We start from the raw sequence: 24292 nt of genomic DNA on the forward strand, positions 1-24292 counted from the left end.
AGAATTGGGAACAAAACATCCATGGAAGGAGTTACAGAGACAAATTTTGGAGCTGAGACGAAAGGGTGGACCATCTAGAGACTGCCACACCCGGGGATCCATCCCATAATCAGCCTCCAAATGCTGACACCATTGCATACGCCAGCAAGATTTTGCTGAAAGGACCCTGATATAGCTGTCTCTTGTGAGGTTTTATTACTTAATGTAAGATGTTATCACATAAGTATTACAAAAAAAATTTTCCTTTACACAAAGTAAAGTTACTCATTCGCCTCACCCCAGAGACAAATCACAAAGAGCCTAACGTCTTTCCCCCACACTCTCAAACATTTTCATGTGCATGGAAACACCTAACCACAGCACCAGCCACATCACAAGCATGTCAGTAAAAGCTGCCCTTTGTGCTACTCTTTTCAAAGCCCATGGGAAAGTAATTCTCTTATAGAAACTGTCCTTTCCAACGAAGTTTTTAACAGTAGTTCCTTTTGAGCTAACCTGATAATATCTGCCTATTGAACCTTCTGCTTCCATAGATAAAACTGCTACATTCTCCTTGTTAGCTCACAGACGTTGTTTAAACCAAGTGTGTTAGACAGGTTCAAGGGATGTACAAAGCCCACTGGCTTTTTAGTTCAACATTGTGTGTGTCCCTGTAAGCTGCTAAAATAATGAGTAGAAAGACAGAAAATGGGCAAAATCCACTTTTGAGTTTCCTTCAAACAAGAGCTAAGTATTGTGCTACTGAAAGTGTTTTGAAACTCCTACAGCAGAAAGAACAGCACAACTGGATTTGATCACTAATGCTATTGATTGTCCGTCCAGCTATTCTGTCCTACCTCAAATAGTTAAGAAGCAAGTTTTATTTGGTAAATACTACCGAGAACATACATTCAGCTACCAAGAGCTACTAGTCCACTAGCAGCAAAAAAAAAAAACACCCACAAATTTATAGAAATTGAAATATACTAACTATAGACAGTCACAATCTTATACTCTTCTGGCATAGAGTTGGTATGTACACATAAAAGTGAAGAAAGTATGCTTATGTAAATGCACACATGGGTATACAGTGGAAGAGACACCACCACCACATATGTTAGAACATATACCATTAGCTCTTGGTTTTGTAAGAGGCGAAAGGGATGAATCAAGGTAATAAATCACATAGCTCTATTTTACTTAAATTATATTGTATGGACATTTGTTTATCAATTAAATTCTAATAATTTTAATTGATAATTAATTAAAATTAGTAATTGAGTTCAAATTCCTTGGGATTACCTAGTATCCAGTGGGCTATTATTTCCTTCATGCTCCCTCTTAGCACCCCTCTGGCACTGCTCAGACTGTTTTCTCATCAGCACATAGCTTTTCTAAGCCCCTCATCTGTGCCTCACTCTAGCTCCCTTCAGCTTATGACATTCCTTGGGGATCTACATGCAGATCAAGGAAGATGACTCAGGGCGCCTCTACACCCGCAGGGCCTACAGCAGCCCTGCCTTGTGTAAGGTTCACTTAGGTGCTCAGGAAGCCAAATGCAAACTACTTTCTATCTGTTCACAACCAGTCCCAGAGTCTGGCCACACTAGAGCAAGTAGAACAACAACTACTCCCTGTGGGGTGTTGGTTTTTTTGTTGTTGTTGTTTTTTTGCTTTTTTTTTAGTTTTGTTTTTATCTTGCCGTTTGATACGCAGGACACATTGGAAGACAGTTTGGAAACATCTAGATAAGCGAGTTCTGTGAGATTCGAGTGCCAAGTCCAGGTTTTGACCTTTATCAGCTTCACAGTTTGCTGGCAAGGTACACCCTTCCTACTCTTACAGGACATGCTCATGTTCCTGTTTCTCCTTCCTCGTCTTCTTGCTCCTTGACAGGGCACTGCTGCAGCAACAGATGCAGGTCCTTGGCTGCTGCTATGGTTTTCGTGGTGCGACCCGGGACACGCCGTTCACTTGACTTATTGGTTTAAAGCCTTGTGCCAGCCAAGGAAAGCAGTTGATCATGTGGTACCCATCAGCTCGTAAACAAATGCAGTCTCTTGAATTTAGAAGCTTAGGGAAGACATTAGCTGTATTCTGCTTTATTTCCTCGGCTTAAAGAACTAGGATGAGCCATGTAAAAATGACATTTGTCAGTCATAAACATCAGAAGAGCAGCATTCAAAATGGTTCAGCCTAGTAATGAAGTCTCACCAAAGGCTATGGTATAATGAATCCTATCTTCAAGGTCAGAATTAATTATAAACCAATTGTAACCCCAGGATGATAAAATCAAAATGAGAGAGACTGCAGTCTTCCAGGGTAGTCTTGATTTTGACCAATGTCACCGTGTGTGTTAAGTATTTTTCAATAAAAAATATCTTCATTCATCATTAATGTTTTAACTCTTAAAGTCTGATTTGTAACATTTCTACTTTCCAAAGATAAACTCCTTTGGAAATTAAATAGCTAATGAAATACTTCTAGAAAGAAATATGTTTCTTAAGGCTCTCAAATGCATGAAGTTGTTTTTAAAAAAAAAAAAAACAGGAAAAAGAGGTATCTGGTTGTAGTTTGTGGATGCCATATGGCAACCAGTCAACATTCCACACTAATTCTTGTCTCTACAAAGAGGACAAAGAAATAAAACAGGTGTTACTGCAGAATTCACTCTTGTAAAATAGCAGTCTTGGCAGACAAAGAAAAAATATTCAGTAAGGAGGAAGTAACAATTAACGGACAGGCTTCACGGCCCCTGAGACTGGATCACACAGCCACTTCCTATCTCTGCCGAATCACAAAACACAAGAAGGGAGTCGCAGGTGGCTCTGAAAGCCAAGGGCCTAGTTTTGAGCACAGACTTGCCTATTGCATTTGTCTTTGGGGAACTACTGAATAACTTGCTATTGTTCAGATCTAATTCATTGCAGTAGTTTTAAGAGGTGCAGGGTTGGAGAGAGGTGATTAAGTCCTGGAGGTTTCTATTCTCAGGATTGAGTTAGCAACTTGTGAAATGGGTGGGGGCAATGAGCGTACCCCACCATGGACCACCATGTGAGGATGCTGCTGATAGAAGATGTCATCAGGGAAGCAATCTCTTACATAATGCTGAGCTAGCTGGTTTCTTGACCTTGGCTTTCCCAGGTTCTAGAACTATGAGAAATAACTTCCTGTCCCTTATAATTACCCAGCCTTAGATATTTTGTCCTAGCAGCATAAAATGGCCAACACAGAAATTGGTACCGGACGAGTAAAGAGTTGCTAAGCAACACTGGAAGTGGATAATGGATAGAGGCTGGCACTGTTTGGAAGCAACTGTCAAAATGTGCTTCATACCTTTTCTGTGAATGTAGCACTACAACCAACGTTAGTGAGGGGATCCAAGGAGTAGGACTCCAGAGAAAGGTTTAGTCTTCTTTGAAATTATCCCAAGTGATCATGTTAAGAATGGTGGGAGAGAAAAGGATGGCACAGACCGCACGCATGAAGTTCTATAGAGAAATGAGGACCATCTTTTTGAAGATTGGAGGAAAGGCCATCCTTTCTTAGAATGGCAAAGAACTTGTGTCTATGCTCTAAGGCTTTCTGGAAAGGACAATACAAGAGCTATGATCTTAACTTGGTGTAAGAAATTTCTGAACAAACTGATCACAGTATTCTGTTGGTACTCTTGATTGCCTAAAGTAAATTGTAAGAATAAAGACATGGACTACTGACAGAGTTGGCAATCAAAAGGCAAACAGAACTTAAATACTTAGAAAAATTTCAGTTTGACTAGGTCATAAAGATGAAATGGCATATTTGGAAATAATGCTAACGGTATGTGTTAGCATGTTAGCATTCTTTCTAGGCTCTGCCCAACAGTTATATAGCAACAGCCAGGTAGGCCTGGCTTACTATAGAAAAGGAACATTTTGGCCTGTCTTCTTTGCTCATTCTCACTGTTTTCTCTCTCTGACTCCTTGTTTCTTATCTCTCCTTCCCCCTCCTCCCTCTCTTTCTTCTCTCTCCCTCTCCCCTCCCCCTCTCCCCCTCTCCCCCTCCCCCATTTCTCTCTCCTTCTCTCCCTCTCTCTCCTCTCTCTCTCTTTCTATTCCCTTCTCAACCCCCTTCCCAGGCCCCCTAATAAACTCTAAAATATGGCTGGTACCTCAGGGGGGAGGGACACCTCAGCATGGGCCTGCTGAGGCACCTCCTCCTCTCACACCATACTGCATTCTACAAAACATATCTTTGGTTTTACAAAACATACAAATATGCACAAGTAATTATTTGATATGGAGGTCAATATATGAGGAGGGACCCTGAGGCTGTGTGCTCTGGGCTGTGTTATGGTGCTCCAGATGAATACCACAGCCTGGGTAAGACGTGAGTAGTGAAAGTTTAGCTGGCTGATAGTTCTAGAGACTGGAAAGTGCAGGATCATCAGTTCATGTCTTGTAGGAACCTTGCTGCTGAGTTATAGAAAGGCATAAGGTATCACGTGGCTACAAAGTCTGCACAAAATGGCAAGGGTGGGTGTAACTTGCTTTTATAATGTACCCACTCCTGCAAACACAACAATAGTCCACTCTCAGGAGTGGAGCCCTCATCGCCTCACATCTGTTGTTAGGCCCATGCCTAACACTTCTGCACTAAGAGTTAAAATCTCTACACATAATGTTCAGAGATCATAAACCATTGCATTACTCACAAAGAGACTAGAAGAATGACTTGAAATGCATGTTGGAGAGATATGGGCAAGTCAAGACAAGGAACCAAACCAAAATAGGAGCACTACATGCCCACAGGAACTCAGTATTCACTGCTTTGAATCTCAGAGTTGCCTTCAATCTATACTCCCTAAATTCTGGTGTAGTGTTCTTCTTTTTTCCCTATGTGTAGCTCTAGCAGGGCTAAAGGTTGTCTCAATGGCCATCAGTAACCTTGGAGATACAGCAATTACTTACCATTTAGCCGCAAGGTTATTTCAGAGAGCCATAGAGCCTGTATGGAGAACTGCTACCTTCGTGATGTTCTAGAAAGCCCCAGTAGGATAAAGTTCAGTAGAGTGAAGGGGTCATGTCTGCTCATGAGATTCTAGAACTGGGCCAAGATGGGAGAGCTAGCTTGAAATCCTAGCCTGGGGAAGGCACAGGCATAAGACCCCAATCCATGAGAGATTCAGTGTGACTTGTACTTAGCAGGAGACTTAAGACTTGCTCCAGTGTGTCTAAAGGTGAACACTGGGTCAAATGTTTTCTCAAGACACAAAAGAATTAGTGAGGCTTTCCCTGTTGGGTTTGGGGCTCACCTAGGACCTAGTATTCCTTCCTTGCACTTTTCTCTCCTTTGAAATAGGAACAGCTTTCGCTGTTGTAACGTACATGATGTACTTTCAGTTTCACAGCTGAAGAAGACCTACCTCAGGATGTGCACACTCTTGAGTTTCACTCTCTTCTGATGTAAGTGGGCCTCTTCAGTTGGCATTTTTGAGTGGGTGTTAGAAATAACTTCAGGCATTAACAGAGAGGTACTGAATGTATCTGGTATGTGAGAAGGTCATAAATTTTAGGGTGGTGGATTGCTTTGGTGGTGGATTGCTTTGGTCTGAATGTACTTCAAAAAATCATGCTCTCTGTTGTGGTGGTAAAAGACAGGCTTTCAGATAACCCCCACCCTGGCACTTCAAGTGTCTGAGAGACTAGGCTCAGCTTCATACTTTTCTGGGACTCCTGGGTATGTAAACAAGTGGTCTCAGATTCTTGTCCCTGCTCTTAGGGCTCTTTTCATTTGTTGTTTGCCTTGTGCTGCCTGGAGGTGGGGTTTTGTTTTATCTTATTATATTTTATTTTGTCATGTTTGGTTGTTTTCTCTTAGAAGCCTGCTCTTTTCTCATGAGAGACAAAAAAGGAGTGGATCTTGAGAGGAGGGGAGGTGGGGAAGAACTGGGAGGTGTAGAAACAGTGGAAACTATCCTCAGGATATATTGTGTAAGAAAAGAATCTATTTTCAATTTTAAAAAAAGGCAAGAGACAGGCTTGTAGGAAAGAGACTGAGTCATTAGTACTCTGTTTTCATGGGGGAGATCAGGACTATATAAAAGAGCTTGAGTAAATTAATATATCCATCTGTCCTTCTGCCTTTCTGCTATTGAGGAGCCATCACAAAGGCTCTCATAGGATCAGACACTAAATTCTACTTAGTACTATGGTCCTAGACTTCTCATCCTTTATACCTATAAGAAAATCAATTTTACTAATTCCCTAATCTTTGGTGTTTTGTTATAGTAACACAAAATGGCTAAGACAGACATTTAAAGACTCAAATTTTCAATCCAATAACCTAACATAATAGCATTACAAGGCCTACAGAAGTTTTCAGTAGGAGATGAGCTAATGTATCTAATGTGCTTTATTCAAAACCTAAAGTCAAAGTCTTAAAGCTCTATAGATAGGCTACAGTATGTGTTCTTGCGTTGCTCCAAGCATGCCATAGAAAGTCAGGATGCGAGCAAAGAAACCAAGGAGTCTTCTCTGGAGCACCTAACAGTGATGCTGCTGACACCAATAATTCAACATCAAGAAAGTAGCAACCAGTTAACTTTCACTGTGTTCATTACTTGAGTATGCAATAATAAAGAATAGCTTAGAAACCTGCAACTTTTCTTGGTTTGGAATATATACACACCCTACTTTAAACAGTGCACCTAGCAACCCTGGACCCAAACCTACACTGAGTTGCTGCCACACCCCATTTCAAACAATGGAATATACTTTTATATATCAGTGATTCCCCTTTTGTGGACAGTTTCTATGCTTTTGTGTATCTTTAGATATATCTAGGTATGGGAATGAGAAAGCTGACCCCAGTTCTGACTAGTCTAGGTCATGTGAAATAAAACATTATATCCTCTTAGTGAACTTTTAGGAAAAAATGCTCTATTAACACCTTATGCCTATTTATAATTATATGTGCACATGATTAAAAGTAGAATCATCAGAGGAAGAAGCATGCTCAGTAGAGAAAAGGTTATATAGCCTAAATCTGTCCATCAAAATATAAAACCATCTTCCCTAATCTCTAGTAGCTAGCTCTTTCTCTTAAACAACATGAAAAGATTCCCCAAACAGTAATCAGGGCTTTTGAGTATTCTCTCACTTATGTAGTCTGTTGTCTCTCGAGGACGTGTAAAGTTTCTTTGCTAATTTGTAATCTGTGTGTGTACTTCTCCTGTCCACACTATGAAACTTTAAGCATAATTAAGACATCAAGATCCTGGAGATAGATCCTGGCTTAGATACTGACCATGGGTAACATAATCCCAATCCATGACAGTGAGATAGTCAGAATCCATGACATTGAGAAAACACATAGGATATGTGCAAGCTTGTCATCAACTTCCTCTGGTGAGGCATCTATCGCACAGGTCAAAGTGTGTGAAGAGGGAAAGGAAACCCAAGAGTTAATGGGATGAGAGAATAAGTAAAGAATGGTGGTTTTCTGGTTATATGAGAGGCTGGAAGATAGTCACAATCAGTAGATTTCCTTCTCAACCAAGGAAGCATCCCAGGTCCCTAGGCAAACAGAACCTGATAAGGGTGTTGGCATTTAGCCAGGGCCTGGGAAATTATGGAACCAAGTGCTCTAAATATCTATCTGGGGATCAGAGAGTTGGATGAACAAACTTTTATAAGGAATGAAGCCATCTGCCTGGGTGGGCATCTAGCTCAGTGGTAAATCATGTACCTGGTTTATCTAAGACCCCGTTTTTCATACCAAACACTGAAAAAAAATACAAATAAAAAGAATGAAAATGTTACCATTCAGTACGTTTCAAATGTTCAATTTGAGAATTAATTAAAGTCATGATGAATATTTACCAGAGTAGAAGGGTCTAGGTAAAAGAAGATGCCATAGGTGGTCGGGTATTCCTTCCTACTATTTCTTAGCCCTAGCAGGATCTAATACCATGCTTTTCTCTTATCCTTTGGTTTGCTGTTTGCCTCACTTGGTTGACTAGAAACTCCAATGGGGGCACTCATTAGGCTTCACTTCATTTATTCTTGATCACCTCATTATACTTGGACAGTACCTGGCACACAGTAGGCACTTAATATATAGATGTTGGATAGCAGGATAGAGACAGATAATACCAAGCCTAAAAGCAAGAGTCATAAACACCAATGCAGACCTTCCAAGCGGCAGTCGGTAGAGAACAAAACAGACTCTAAGCAGAGTCAATAAGAGATCAGGTTCCAGCCTGTCACTCGCCTCCAATAGGCTCATTTCTCTAAGCTTGCACCAGTTTTTCAGTCTTATGCATTGCCATCCTCTTCTAGATTTAGCCTTCTTTGCTTTATAAGGATGAGAAGATTTACGCTGTATTTTAAAGATCTAGGTGTTTACAGAGCTCTTGTCAGCTTCTACTAGGAATACTTGGAGAAATGCCAGGCACCAGGAGGAAGCCCTGATTGGGAAGAACTCAATCCTTGTTGATCCTTGCCAGTAGCCACACCCATCCAGCCCCCAGCCCCATTTGATTTGTGTTGGCTTGCTTTCCAGAAGAATCCAAATAGTTAGGCTCAATGCTTATCTCAAAATTTTAAGCTCAGAATGTCTGTGCTCCCAAGTCTTAGACTCAGTTCTTTCCTACCCTTGGGCTTTCCTAAGACTGTCTCCTCTGTTTGCCATCTCTGCAACTGACTTTTATACTAAATCTCTCGGTCTAAACACCAATTGTAACTCTAGGTTGTCATGAAACTTCAGTAGATACTTACTTTTCTTTTGTAGAAGTAAAGTCTATACCAGTTAGAAGATTGCAACAATTAGACCTGAAGTTGCATAATTTCTCTTGGGTGACTGGGTGGGAAATATTTCAGGTTTTGTGGCTCATAAGTTGTCTGGCCTTTATTGTAGCTATTCAAAGTCAGCCTTTATAACTTAAAGAATGAATGATGCTATGTTTCCATCAAACTTCATTTTCAAAAACAAGTGGCCAGTGTGGAGTATTGAATAAGTATGTAGACATTCCTTAAAACTGTGAACAATAAAAAACGAATCACACAATTCTCAAGATTAAGTTTAACAATCGACACTGGGATTGACATGCGGATGGCCAGGAAGAAATAGAAACTTGACCCCACAGAGCAGCAGAGGGCAAATGAGCCCCATATTTGGACCAAGATGAAACAATGCTGTCACTGGTGTGGAACTATGAGTCATGTTGACTCCTACAAGGGAAGATCCAGGAGGCTCCACACACCAAAGCAATGCTACAGAGGAATGAACACAGACTTGCTGTTGGAAGAAAAAATAACCTGTATTTTAATTATAGCTACTCTCTTACCCCTTGACAGAACTCTTGGGAATAAACAAGACATAAAACCAAAAGGCCTAAACTAATATAACGTGTATGTTGATTCCTTGCAAAGCTACCTCACAGTGCCAGCCAGTGTAATACGAAGAGATAAGGACTCAATGATGGAGAAAACTACTTAATAATATAGGGATAAATGACCCACAGACCATATAAAGTTGCTTCAGCCTAGCGGGTAGTTTCTCTGATGACAAATAACTGAAAAAATTTGTAGAAAGAGATTGATGAAGGGTGTTAGCGTGCAAGCTGGAAATGATCAGCTGGTATTTGGGAAAAATATCATCATTTAGGAAAGCTGAAAAACTCGAAGACTGACTCACTGAAGAAGAACTATCCAGAAATATTTATAAGCATAATTAACAAAACTACTCTTTGGGACAGATGTTCCTAATCCAGGCTACAAGAAAAAACAATCACTGGAAAAATGTCCAATAGAAATGGTCCCTTTTCCAGTATTTACCAGGCAAAATTCTTAGCACCATGGGGCACATGGTAAATGTTATTATGTTTCTAACCTCTTAGAGTATTAAGAAACAAAAGCATTTTGAAAAAAGTATCTAAAATCACGTTTATGAACCTTCTAGTATTCTCTTATCCTTTGGTTTGCTGTTTGCCTCACTTGGTATTCTTTTGGTGGGCTGGATAGTTCTAGGCAAGTGTAACCTCATTAACTCACTTATCCAGCTTAGCCTTACCTTGTGCTCGAGATAAGCAGACCAAGATACAGATAGCTGTGACCAAAGTGCCATGACTAATAAACACCCAAGCCACAACTGAACAGGCTCCAAGGGCTGCAGTTGGATGTTTAAACCTCTCTAAATTTTGGCACATGGTAGACGCTCTGGGAGCAGACTTTATGAACTGGTGGGAGTTTCTTAGGCCTTCTGGAGGTGTGAATCCAATGCCTGCAGCTAATTGAAATAGTCAGCTACTTCTCTCCTCCATGTCGTTTTCATCAAAAACCTAGTCACACAGGGACTTATTTTGTACCTTGCACAACACTGTTGTGCATCTGGCCCTCCTGTTTGCTTAATCCTTTTCTTAGAGCACAGAGGGATGAAGAGCCTTCATCTCTGACAACCCCTGGCCATCCTATGCCTCACATCCTTGGTCCCCTGACTGGCAAAGCTCATGGTCATCATCTCATCTCTGCCTTTCAAGCTTCAGATTCTCCTCACGACTCCATTTTCACTCACAAGGAAGTGCTTTCCAGACCTTGCTACCTCTCTGAGCCATCTGCCTGTTCTCTTGTGCTAGCATAACCTCACAAGTACACAGTCTGCATCAGTAGCCTCAATCCTCCCTCTTACCAACCCTCCCCACACCTCCTCATCAGTCCATTACTTACTGCTCAGCCCAAACCTACCTCTTCTTCCTCATCTTCTCTTATGCTTCTTTTTTGATGCCAGATATTTGTCCAGTGGATCAGGACATTTTATACCATTAGTTAAACACATGATCTAAAGTCTCTTTCTTCATCAGACTATAAATACACCAAGAGAGTGGATGTGCCTTTGACAAACCAACGAGCACTGTACACATAGTAGTTTTAGATAATCTAGTGTTAGATGATTTGAAATTGTATTGATGAACATATTATGGAAAGAAAGGACTGAGTACCGCCTGTTGTCCTCTGCGTTCTATATGCTCAAGCTGTGGCGTGAGCATTCCCACACACACATAAGCAAGAGTTAAAAGAAAAAGAATCCTCTTCCTGTGCTCACTCTGCTTTAATTCAAGGGGTACTTATTTACCACCCACAGTGCTATTCCATGTTCTGGGCACCAGAGATCTACCTGAAGTAAACAAGAAAAACTGGTTCTCGGGAAGCTTCTATCCTAACAGGAGAGACTGGGGAGCAAAGAAGTCAGTAATGCAGGTTAGGTGGTAGAGAGTGTCATGAAGGAAAACAACCAGGGTGGGGGAAGTGGACTGAGCATTTTGTTTCTGTTTTTACCAGGGGAGTTTGAAAGGCTGATGGATAAGAAACATTTGAGACAAGATCTGTAGGTAAGCAAGTGGGCACCGTTCAGACTAAGAGAACAAACTCAGGAGAGAGGGAAACAAGTGGGACGAGCTACAGAGAGACAGTAGAGAGCTGGGACAAGTGGGGCTCAGACTTCATGGCCAGCTCATCTGGCCAGTAGCTCTGCATTCACGTTAAGGTGATGGGAAGCCCCTGAATGGTTCTAAGGAGAGACGGACATGATTTGCCTGTGTGTAAATATGACGGCTGCATTTGTTTTCTATTGCCATTCAACACATTACCTCAATCTCAGTGGATTAATAGCCAGCCCCACCTCTCAGTCCCCAGTTTATTAGCTCATATTCTGTAGTCTGCCAAGTCCAGCCTATCACAGCTGGCTCTTCTTCTCGAAGTATAATGGGTGTGGAATCAGAATTTGGCTGACCTGAGTTCTAATTTGAAGGCTCTGGGGATTTCGAGACTGCAATACTCATTTCTTGACTGCCGCCAACCCAGGGCTCCTGTCTCCCTTTAGAGAATGCACACATCCTATATACATGGATTCTTCCTTGTCCACGTCAGCAACAGAAGACAGAGGTCCTCCTTTAACTAGGATCTCTAACTTTCTACTCTATGATTAATCAGATGATGTTAACAAACAAACAAACAAACAAACAAGACTATGGGGTTTGGTAGTTAAAGGTCAGAGGGGAGGAGGTTCTCTTTAGAGGATGTAAGAGATTATAACACTTTTATAATTGAACAAAAATGAGCAAAACAATGATCCTACAGACATTTCAGTAGGGTGGGTCATACAAGAAATCCTCCATGAAGGGAGTGGGCAAATCAGGGGATTTCCAGAAATGTCTTCCCCACTGACACCAGAGACCACAAGTGAGTTATGATACAGGAACAAGAGGCCACTCTGTCTTGGGTTCTGCATATTCTCTTTGGTGTGATCAAACTGCTTCCATTGAGACACAATTGGTGCTATGTCTGTTAATCTCTCACTCGGAGAGATACTTAAAACTTGAAGGATTAGAAACATCAGGAAGATTCTTTTGTCCATGTTAAATTGTCAGTTTCTAGGGATTTGAGGTTATTTTATTTGCTTTTCATTTGTTTATTTTGTAGAGGTTTTTGTTTGTTTGTTTTCTTCTTGTTGTTTTGTTTTGTTTTTAGTGTGGTCATTAATTATGTTGTGTCTTACTTTTCCTGAGTTAATTTTTTGTGGATCTAATTTAAACCATCTCAAAAACCAGTTTGTGCTCATTTAGGGGCTGGTGAGATGGCTCTGCAGTGAAAAAGCTCTGGTTGCTCTTCCAGAGGACTGTGTTCTACTCCCAGCACCCTCACGGCAGCTCCCAACTATCTCTAACTCCAGTCCCACGGGAGTTGGTGCCCTCTTCTGACTTCTTTGAGCACATAATGCACTTAGTACAAAATCAGGCAAAACATCTGTGCCCAGATGAAGAAAATAGATATAAAAAATTAATTTCTCATTTTATATTGACTCTTTTTGTCATGGTTTATGGCTACAAATTGGGTAAAATATGATAGTTTCTGTGTACTCATATGAGAAACTGTATATTAATTTTCTTTACATGTTTCCTCTATCGTCTCAAATTTGAATCTAAAGTGTTGTGAATTCAGTTTTTTTTTTCTGCTTATAACTTCTTTGGAGGCCAAGATGAGGAAAATACTGGAGTCAATGTGCCTTTGGAAAAAAGAAACATCAAAATACAGACTTATAATATACCCAAGGAGTTAGGGAAGAAAACCAGGAGAGAGTTACAAGTGTCAATTCTCTGCAGATCAGAACTAGCTGGATGCTTGTCTTTTCCTGGGAACATACATCGCCCTAATACAAAGAAAGGGAGCACTAGCAAGGTATATGGCAGCTGCACAGCCTGTCTCTCTTCTGCCTTTCAGGAGTCTCAACTCAACTTAAATGGCCCCTCTTCCTTGCACTAACGAAGGGCATTCCTCTTCATTCCTAGAAAGGTTGATGTTTATTAGTTTAGTCCAATAATGACAATCTGTTTTCCTTTAATAATTAATTTAGAAGTTGAGAAGAGACAACATTTTAGCCAATAAAATTTAAGGAAAGTCCACCCCAGGTCAGGGGATTTCTAGAAATAGTTCTTCCACTGATGCAATAGGTCATAGACGAGAACAGCCTTCCCTCCTCTCCTGAAAGAGCCCTGTGAGTTGGTGATGCTCTAAACTAAAGTAGCTATGAGCAACCAAGACAAAGGACATGGGAGACCCTGTAGAGGACACTGTTGAGGAAAACTGCCACATAGTGTGAGGGTGACAGATCTGAAAGGCAAAGGGACCTTGGGCCCTGAGAATGTTCTCTGGTCATGACTCTAAGGAAATTAAAACACTGCCTTACTTCTAGACTTCCAGTTATACAAGATGCTGGTGATAACACGATGGAGAACTCTGCATCTGAAACAATTCTTGCTAGGTATACTGATTTCTTGCAGACAAAAAATAAACCCATTGAATATGATCCCCGTACCAAATCCTGGGGTATAAAGTGCTTGGAAGGAAACATACTGGTGTGTCCTGAATGCTGGGAGTTCGCATGGGGCCTGGGGAACTAGAAGAATTATATTCAGGCCCAGTAATCATTAATCTTTCATGCTTGGCTAGTTTCTATATAAACTTCCCTGGACAATACCTGACTTTGGCTTTTGGATACTCCCACAGCACTTTGATCATTTACAAGAAGGGTTCTTAGGACTCTTGTTATAGTTAATGTTCAGGTTTCCTTTAATATTGTGACCCATTGGAGGACAGAGGTCATAGCTATCATCTTTCCATTCCTCAGTACAAAGTGCCACTATTTACAATATGCTCCAGCGATACTTGCTGAACAAGAGAATTGAAAAGCTGGGCAGGGAGGATACTGTAGAGAAAGTCCAGAGCCTGGCTCTGGGAGGGGAGTTGTCCAGAGACATTGCTGCAGATTAGCAGACATCTTCACTTGGGCTATGAGGGTGGGGGCTTTAGGAATCCTCTGCTTTCCTCCCCTCATTCCTCACATGTTTCCACTGTCGTACCTCTGAAATACAACTTGCTAAAGCAAACTTATTTCATCTCCAGGACACCGGCTTCTCCCCTCCCAATGGTACAAACTAGCCCCTTCCCCAAAACACTGTCCACACAAGAATCAGAGACACACTTTTCATGTAACTGATATCATGCTATACTTGTATTTGAACCCTCCAATTGCTCAAAATCATACTTGGACTAAAAGAGCAGCTCCCTTCTGTGTACATTATTTCTTACTCTCTTTTTACTTTTGCCGGAGTTCTGTGCTTGCTTCTAATATGCCTGCAATAGACTATTAAGGCCCAGGGGAGTGGTCCTCACGCATATTTCTCAGGACCATAGTCTCCACACTCGCAATAATTCTTGACATTAAAAAATAAAGTGTTGAGTTGACAAATAATGCCTTTGTCTCTCTAAGACTTTAGCTCTAAAGAGGTGATAATTCTCTTGTGACTGAGTAATTATATTATATGAGAGACAAGAATAAACAAGTAGAATAAGAAGGGAGACTCACCCAGGAGACCTGGGACTGAGCTTAAGTACTGTGGGTTTGAATAGGGACCATCTAACTCAGATTGGGGGATGTGAAGTCAGGGAAGGCATGTGTTATGGTCCCATAATTATACTCTGTTCTATACATCCAGAACCACCAGAGCGTCCAGAAAATTAGGAACAAGATCACTACAAGCTTTTGTCCTGCCTTACATTGCTTTTTTTCAGACCTACAATGGGTAAATTGTATAATATAACCCCATGGACCTATTTTGTTTTTTTCACAAAGTGAACCAAATACTGAAGAGCTGTATACACCAGTGTGTACAATCAGGTCTATAAGGAAGCTTCACATGATACTATACAATGTAAAACTGAAAACCCTATGCTTGGATGCTAATCAAACAGCTCAGAAGTGCTAATTTTGTGGTTTCAGGTTATTCTTAAATTGAGAGGCCACTTTCTTGCAGAGGTCAGGCTGGAGCTGTGAAGATTAAAGGGGGAAATTTTTACAAGATAGTGATTTACAACATGAAATGATTAGCATTCGGCCATAAAGCAATGGTTAAACATTAACTCTGAAAAAAACTGGCCATCAAAGCACTTCTTCAGATCAGTTATTTTTGAGAGCCAACAGGCAAGCTCAGGCTCAGGGGAGACTATAAGGCAAGAAGATTTGGGTTCCCAACATCTATGACTTATTTGCAAGCCCTTGAGTTTCCATATCACAGTGTTCTTAAGTTTAAAAAGATAAGAATCTCTCTGAAATCAACTATCCTTTGATGCTTAGATAGAATAATATAATCAGAAACAAAGCAAGTACAGTGTTGGTGATGAACCAGAATGAGCTGTTACTACTAATACTACTTAATGAGGCAGGAGCTGAAAAACAGACAAGAAAAGAGTCATGAGAAGGACATACCCCCTCACCCCCCACAGGCTCCTCTTCCACAGCCCCAACACTGGCCTCTGCTTGAAGATTCACCAGCTAGGAGTCAAGAAGACAGTTAACAAAGCTTACCGAAAAGTTTGACTACATAGAGGTATTCATTTTGCATAGACCTCTTTTCAAATAAGGATTTTTAAATAGCCATAAATCATGTTCAAGTCCTGAGCATATACGCCAGCAAACTGGTCTTAGCTCTTGTGAGAACCTGCAAGTTTCTGGATTTTTCAACTAAACCTATAAAGGTTTTAACCCCCTGTGCCACCTTGTGTACTGGGCTTTATCTTGTCCGCTGTAATCCTGTCTAGGGCACCCAGAAACAGTCCTATGATCAAACTGAGTTCCTTAGCAACGCTTTGCGATGTAACTTGGGAAAAGCACCACCACTGCTTTTCCCAAGTGCTTTTTAAGGGCACTGTAATGACACGTAAGCCCAACTCTCTCTTGAGACGTTCATACCTTTGTATAGGTATGAACACTCTTCCTTGTGTGCCTCTTTCCATTATCCTTCTATTTAAAAATCTCTTGGTAATAAGCTCCAACTCCTTTTCTTGTATTGGTCCAAGGGTTTCCATGTATTCTTCATTTAATCCTTAAGACAACTCTTGAAAGCGCTCTTATCATTTCCATTTGAAGGGAAAAAATGGTTACTTCTTCTTTGTTGTAGAACAAATATGTCCAAAGCTTAAGCAACAGGTGTTATCCCCTAGACTGTGGGTGAGGAATTTGGATGTGGATCCCCTTGGGACTCCAGCTTAGGGTCACCCTGAATTCTTTTCTGTGGTGAAATCAAGAATCCCAGCTTCACCTAAGTGACTGGAGGCTTTGAAAGGAACATCCCAGGTTATTGGAGGTGGAACTGTGACTCTTGGCTCTTTCCCACTCCCACTGTTAATAAGACCATTAAAAAATACAGATAGATACTGGGCTGGGAGTCTCCCAGTTGTTGGAACACATGCCCAGCACTCATGAATCCCTCAACTCAATCCCCAGGATTCTCCAGCACGACATAGGAAGAGGATATAGGGAAGCCTGGAATGTTAATTCTCAAGGCCGTTGCCTGCATGTAGCATGAGATCGCAATAGAGGCCTCTGGAGCAGGCTCATTTCCTTAAAATGTTTAGAATATAGAGATTAGCAATCATGACATTATGCTATAACTATGCAAATTAGAAGCTGTAACAATTTTGCTAATAAGACCCAGCTGATTGTATATTTGATCACAAGTTAACAAAAAATGACAGTGGTATTTAACAGTATCAAGTTTTAGTTGGAGCGACATCATCTATGTGTGAATATCTACTCTATGGAACACTGAGAAAGTTTCTTAATTTCTTTAGTATCCAAGATGGTTCAGTGATATGCACCTTTGGTGTCTTCAGCCCCCCCAGTGTTGTACTAGGTTGTTCGGTACTGCTAATACCAAACACCAGAATTAATGCTTTGATGACTACTTCTGAAGCTAATTATGGCAGGCACCAGTGCTTCCTGCTTAGCCCATTTTGCATCTGCCTTGCTGACTTATAAGGCTCACATGAGGGAAACTGAGGTCTGTAGCTAACCACTAGATGAGTGGCCTTATACAGGGTCCTCTGTCTTCAGTTAATCATTCAGGTGACCACCTCTGGAGAGACCCTAAAGCAGAACGGGATCCCAAGGTAATCCCCACCCAAATTCCTCACCTATTGTCTAGGAGATAATGCCTGTTTCCCCACGCTTTGGAGAAAATTCCTTCTGCAACAGTGAAGATGCAACCATTTCCTTTTCCCAGATGGAAATGATAATAGTAATTATTTTTTCCAAAAGTCGTCTTCAGGATTAAATGAAGAATACCTCAGCCCAGTCCAAGGCACAGAGTGAACTCTTACAGACTATTCTTTCATCCTTGTGGCATCTACTCCCCCACAAGGCAAGCTGCTTCTGTGTTATTTACAAGCCACCTTCCACTGGGGCCTCAGTACTTAACATTGAAAGCACACCCAGCCAGTCCAGTCAGTCCCTTTAGGTTATTACTTTTTGATCATTAACCAAGCACACAACCTTCTCTTTCTCGGTCTCTGATCCCTTTTAAGAGGCAAGGAAAGGATTTCCAAGGCAAAGAAAGTTAAGGTGTGTGTTCTAAGGAGGGAAAAGAAAGCCCAAATTGCTGGCCTGAATAAGACCAGTTTGCTGGTGAGCTGGATTTGACAAGAGTCAACTGAGCTCTTCCAGGGCAGGCTATTGAGAAACTGTCCTCTGACACACACAAAGCTTTCATTCAGGAACATCTCTGTTCTTTCAACTGAGAATGGATCCTAGACTTTCTCAGGCAAACGTTATAGATGCTATCGTTCTTCTTCCTGGTTATTCCTTTCTCCACTTGGTACTTGGGTTTCTTTAGCACTGAGGGTGGATTCGAGAAGTCGTGTTTCTTATAAGCCTAGAGGAAGGTATTGAGGAAATTTACTGTGGAGCGAGGAACAAAAGGAGAAGCATACTTCTATTCCATAATCAAGCCGAGTCATAATTGACCACTAAGCATTCCAAATATCATACCATAAAGTAATCACAAACTAAATGAGAAAGCCACATTTGGCCATTGGCTTTTCTGACAAGTAACGTGTGTTGATATGTTTCATGGATGGGAAATGAAACGCAACACGTTTCTAACAAGGTAAGTGGAAGTTTAAAGAAAAGCTTTACGTACGCTATACGTATACACAGCCGGGAGATTTTATTTTTGCCTAGAGAAGGGCAAGCTGCTCCACTGACTTCTGCCCTCTGAAAGCTTTCTATCTTTAAAATTAAAAAGACAATGTCTGACATGGTGGCACACACCTTTAATCCCAGCACTTGGGAGGCAGAGGCAGGCGAATTTCTGAGTTCGAGGCCAGCCTAGAAAAATAAAAGACAATGTCGTCGAAGACTCTGCTCCTCCTGTTTCATGTTTGCTGCTTCCCGGTCTGTGAACATCAGCATTTCATATGGAAACCGTTCACCTCACCTTACACGGGCCTTTCAGGGGAGAACTTGGGTTTCTCTTTTCTTTCAGCCCTTTAATTATTTGCTTTGCAAAGAAATTAAATTCTAGGTCTCTTTTGTTTTCAATGAATTTCCTGTCACCTCTTTAATTCTCCTGTCTCCTTTCCTTTTCTCAGTTCTCTTTCCACTACTTCCTTGCCTGAGCTGAAGTGAGGTTAAACCGTGGGTGCCTCGGGGCTGGGCAGGACAACATTTCATCATCTCTTCAGGATGAAGCAGGGTCCTTGTCAGAATCCCTTCCTGTGTGGCACAGCCCAAGAAAGGTATTGCTGACTTAGTGGGAACGCTGCAGGACTAGGCGGTCATCTCTTCCCTTTATGATAAGGTTAGAGTTGAAGCAAGATAACTTTCATTTCCTATCTAAACACACAGAAATCAGAAGTAAAAAGAAAGAACAATGTAAGCGTAAACAAGCTACCAGGAAACCAGATTTCTACAGGACTCTCTGGAGACAGTCTCTGCTACCCTCCCCCCACTCCTTCTTAAGATGAACCTCTCACAGAAGTACACAACCATTCACATCTGAGGAGCTTCCAGCTGCCAACTTGTGAACTGCCACCTTGTTTGGGGCCACTTTTCTTGCCTTTCCTTCCACTCAACCCTCCTTCCCGCTACAAATCCTAAGTGCCCAGGCATGCTCAAAACTCTCCCATTCAAGTATTTTAATGGAGGAGGGGTGGCTAGGCAGTGAATAAGAGTGCTTGCTGCTCTTGGAAAGGATGAGAGTTTAATTCCCAGCACCCACAAGGATGGCTCACAAGCATCTGGAACTCCAGTCCCAGGGGATCACCACCCTCTTCTGACTTCCATGGGCACCAGATATTAAAGTAGAACCTGGAGTAGGCAAACACACACACACACACACACACACACACACACACACGTGTATGTATATGTATATATGTGTATGTATAATATATATGTAATTTTTCATAACTTTACATCATCTATGGGTTAAAGACCACTCCTTGCTCCTACTACCCACATCCTTCTCTGGCCCTGAGACCTGTAGAATCCCAGAACACAGAATATGATCATTGTGTGTACTGCTACACAAGACACTCTTGTTCTCTAACTCTTCAAGCTTTTCCAGATTTCTTACAGGATCCTCTTCTTGTCTTTAGAGCAGTGTACTCAAACCTGTCTAGCTTAAATCCTAAGAGTCAGTGAAAGGGGATACATGAGTCTCTCAGGGAGCCCTCTGCAGAGAAACATCCTTGATATTTATTTAGGGAAGAGAATGGGTGCTATTCATGCAAAAGGGTAGAATAGGCTTTCCAGAGTCTGCATGCTCTGTCCAGTAAGATGGAATCCTTACAGTTAACAATAATTTGAGCAAGCTCTTTGGAAAGCAAGGTTATGACTTGGACCCCAAGTTTATTCTTTGTCCATCTCCAGTGGGTTTATTCATAGGCCATAATCCCACAAGCTTCCCATAGGGAATTTTGTTGCTTTGTAGAGAAAAAACTAGTCTATCCAGGCTATACTTTGAGATTGTTTGATTTTAGGTAGGGCTCATCTTTTTCTCACCCAGATTTTTGAATGTTATTTAATTTTCCTTTTTTTTTTTTTATGTACTTCAAGAAAGACCTCGTTCCTTCTTGGCTGGCCTCAGTTTCTTCTGTAGCTAAAGATGGCCTGGGTCTTCCTTAGTTCCTGAACAACAGAATTAAGTTTGCCCCAAACAGTAATAATCACTGGTGTCTTGATTAAATATCATCAGCAGAGGGGTCACTGATTAACCTTGGCTCCATCATGACACCGAATGATTTTCATAGTTTTATATGCTAATTCTCAGTTGTTGTCTTGAAGTCTGACTAAGGCCACCTGACTACATTTCCACCCGGAGAGACTCATTCGGGTGATGACTGATTTAGAATGTGCACAATGTATAGAATGCACACAATGTGTAGTTCATAGTGGTTCACAAGAGAAGAGGAGGGAGACCCAGATTACCTATTCTCCTTAGCTTGCATCCATTCTCTTTTTTGTACCAAAAGCCGGGACTAAACTGGAACATTCTGGCAAGCTGAAAAATGCATGCTGGGTACTTTCAAGGAAACAACCCAGAAGAAGCTGACTGCTTCTAGGTCACTGTGTTAGGCACAGTGGCAATTTAGTGATGCAATACTTCTAAAATGGTCAAATAATTCCTTCTCCCCAACTGAATCTTCCAACTGGCAGATTCCCATCACCCTTGAAGGAGAAATCTCTGGGTTTCCTGGTTTGGTTTGTTCTGTTCTGTTTTTCTTTCTTTCTCATTCCCCACTCCACTTAAGACATTCTTATTGCCTCATTGCTATGCTTTGGGTCTTCAAAAGCTGCCTTATTTCCTTGGAAGCTCTACAATCAACAGTCTTCTAAAATCAATTTGAGGTTAAGATACTTTCCGTTGAATTTAATAAAAAGAAGCCGCGCCTCTTTCCCAGTGTCAGGAAGTGTGTATTTGTTATACACAACAAAACGAGGAAGCCTCAAGGCCTAAACACTGGAGCCCCCAGAAGCAGCAAATACATTTAGAGAGACTTATCAGTCTCTTCAGCCATAACCCAGCACAGGGGTCAAGGCCCCCCAATAAACTGAGCTCGCTTTGAGAGATCACATGCAGCCTGACCCCTTCTCCAACCACCCTCTCTTTTTAAGATGTTGCAAGGTTCTACCTTTGCTCAGCAGAACTACTGGCACGGTGATGATGGTGACAAGTGCAGCGACACCAAGCAGTCCCAGAAGAACCTTCCACGGAGTCTGCAAGCAGGTCAGATTGCAAATGATTAGAGGGGAAGCCTTTGTTCCTCTCTGCGGAGAGAGTTGGGACTTAGGCCCCTTCAGAGGCAGAGGAGGGGTTTACAGGTGCACTAGTAGACCAGAGGGGTTTGGCGCTCACTCAGGCAGAAGCCCTTGAATTTTGGCCCTGAGCATGATCTTATGATCTTGTTGGCTTCTCTCCTCCCACCCACCCGTCTGATGCCAAATGAGAGTGCCGCGTGCTTTCCACGGGTGACCGTCCCCGACTTCCAAGGCTCAGTGCCTGGGTCCCAGTAGATCACACCAGAGATCTAAGCCAGTTCCCCGGACGGACGTGCCTTCACCTGTGAGGGTGGCCCCGTGGCTTCCGCCTAATGGCAGCTCCTGGTTGCCTCCAGGAAAACTGGGGCAGTTTGGAGAGAATCTGTCGAAACACCACCCACAACCCGACCCTCTGGTCCAGGGAAGTGCGACGCGGGGTGCACTCACCTTCATGGTCGGGCGGCTCCTTGAAACTGAACTCTGAAGCTTGAGCGCAGGCAGAAGTCACCGCGCGCGGAGACGGACGTCCTGCGCCGCTGCTCTACACGCAGTCACCCTGAGCTCGCCGCCAAGTTTCGGCCCGAGTTAAACATTAGTTAGCGCAAGGCGGGCTTCGGTGTACAGTGAGAGCGCGGGGCAGCCGACCCAGCGCGGTAGGACCACTAGGCGAGCCAGGAAGTGGCACGCAAGGCCCCCATGAGTGAGGGATACGGGGGACAGTGAACCCCCTTTGCCAAAAGAGACATTGCACATTGAGGTTTAACTGTTGCTCCCTTGCGTGGATAATGGAGACAGCTGAGGTTCAAGCGGGCATGGAGTTTGGCAGATTCACAGCTCACTGCAGAAACTAGCTGCCAGTTTTCTTGTCCCCTTCCCTGAAAGGTCTGTCAGGCTGAGAGAAGGGGTTGAGTGTCCCATGTTATCTGGCTGGCAAAGAAAGAGGAAAGGTGATTGTTCCCTTTTGAATGACACTTCAGGTTGGATATCTGTATTAATCCTCCCTAGGGAATGTTCACTTATTTTTGCGGGAGTCCCTCCCCAGAAAAAAAAGTAACTCTACCGCTTCTTAAGTGGGAAGTTACTTTAAGCACTGTTCTACGCGATTACTGTGTTATTTTATAGGGAGGAACATTATGCACAACAACATTAAGTCATTCCATGAACTCACTCAGCCACGATGCTATGGAGTTAATACTGAAGCCACTGGACCTTAGTCTTTCATGTCTCCATAATTTAAGGAAGTATATTTCTTTATAAATAGACTAAGGCGCGCGTGCGCTTGCACACACACACTCACACTCACACACACACACAAGTCCTCTTAATTATGTATCCCAAGTGTCTGTTTCTACCTCCCTCTCTTGACACCCGAAGAAGTTGAGTCAAGACTCAGTGGAGCCTTGAGCCAGAGCTGAAGAGGGCAGACTAAAAGACCTAGAGTGAACAGTATCAGAAGGCTCATCGCTGTCCATTGCTGTCAGCCATTCTGCTCTCAACAAACGTAATAACCACACCAGCCATGGCCTTAACCTGGAAGCCTGCACCAAGGGTCATTGGATGCATCTACAGAACAGATCATCTTGTTCTCTGCGATTAATTCTTCCTTTTATACACAGTTATTTTCCCATGCTCTGCACATTTTGGGAGTTTTCATTGTACCCGCCTTTTGATGGTGTTTTAAATAAATCCTTAATGAGTTGGCTAGTCAATATATTAGCTACCACTTGAGTTGGCATAGATGCTCTAACCCATCATTTCTTTTCCCACACAGAATGTTCTGTTCCTTAGGGAGCGTTCCTGAGCAGGGCTTTGATATAGCAGCTCCCCCACAGGAGCTGTCATCTTCCTTTGCTAAAGGAAGATGTTCCACTGTTCTTTGGTTAGAGGGGACTCTCCATAAAGCCACTGAAAGTGTTGAGGGAGAGACATTACCACAGTGGGAGAAGGCACGGCAGAATCCAGGTTCTCTGAATAATCTGTGCCCATGTTTGCCTAGTGGGATCTGGGGAGGCTTGTCTCTTCCACAAATACATGCCATTTCCATCTTAAAGTCCAATGTGTTTGCAGATGCCAACTTTATCATTTGATGATTAGGTAAAACTTTGTTCATTGTAGAGAACTCATTTGGGTAGTTAGTTGATGATATCTCTTAAAGTGAATATTCTAAACGAGAGTATATATTTAAGACCCTAATTCCCAGATCTTCTCATTTGGAGATAGGTCCCCTGGATGTTAAGTTATGACTATTGAATCCAATGTGACTCCTATCATTATCAAATGGTGAAGCAGAGACATACACAGAGGGAAAAATGGCATAAAAGATGGGGGGCGGGGGTGGGCTCTTACAAGGCAAGGAGGCCAAGAGCAGGTATTTTTTTTCTCACAGTCCTCAGAAGGAACCTTTTGTGGAGGACGCCTTGAATTCACACTCCTAGGTTCCAGAACTAGGGAGCAAATCACTATTTTTGTTTAAGCACTCAGCTTGTAGTAACTAGTCACAGCAGCTCTAGCAAACTAATGGACTTGCTGTCTCATGGTTGTGCCTGTACCCTCGTTTAGAACCTGGGAGCAAGGTAGTTGCTGAAATTCAAATAGAGAGCAGCCATTTGTCATTGTAACCACCGTCAAGGAGGTCCCTGAGTCTTGTCATAATTAATTATAATAACAGATAGCCAAGACC

At 42.2% G+C, this 24292-nt stretch overlaps 1 protein-coding gene across 1 annotated transcript in view; it reads right to left on the reverse strand.

The window, feature by feature from the left end:
* The window catches only part of Dpp4 (dipeptidyl peptidase 4), an 82614-nt gene extending 60116 nt beyond the window's left edge, over nt 1-22498 (reverse strand). Inside the window, exons 1-2 of the mRNA XM_021152985.2 lie at nt 22060-22498; nt 21486-21570 (exon numbers count right to left, since the gene is read on the reverse strand). Of these exons, the coding sequence (XP_021008644.1) occupies nt 21486-21570; nt 22060-22065 (91 nt within the window). The 5' untranslated portion in view covers nt 22066-22498. The remainder of the gene's footprint in view (nt 1-21485; nt 21571-22059) is intronic.
* Nucleotides 22499-24292: the final 1794 nt, after the last annotated feature.

Source organism: Mus caroli, chromosome 2, assembly GCF_900094665.2.
Source record: "Mus caroli chromosome 2, CAROLI_EIJ_v1.1, whole genome shotgun sequence".
Classification (NCBI taxonomy): domain Eukaryota; kingdom Metazoa; phylum Chordata; class Mammalia; order Rodentia; family Muridae; genus Mus; species Mus caroli.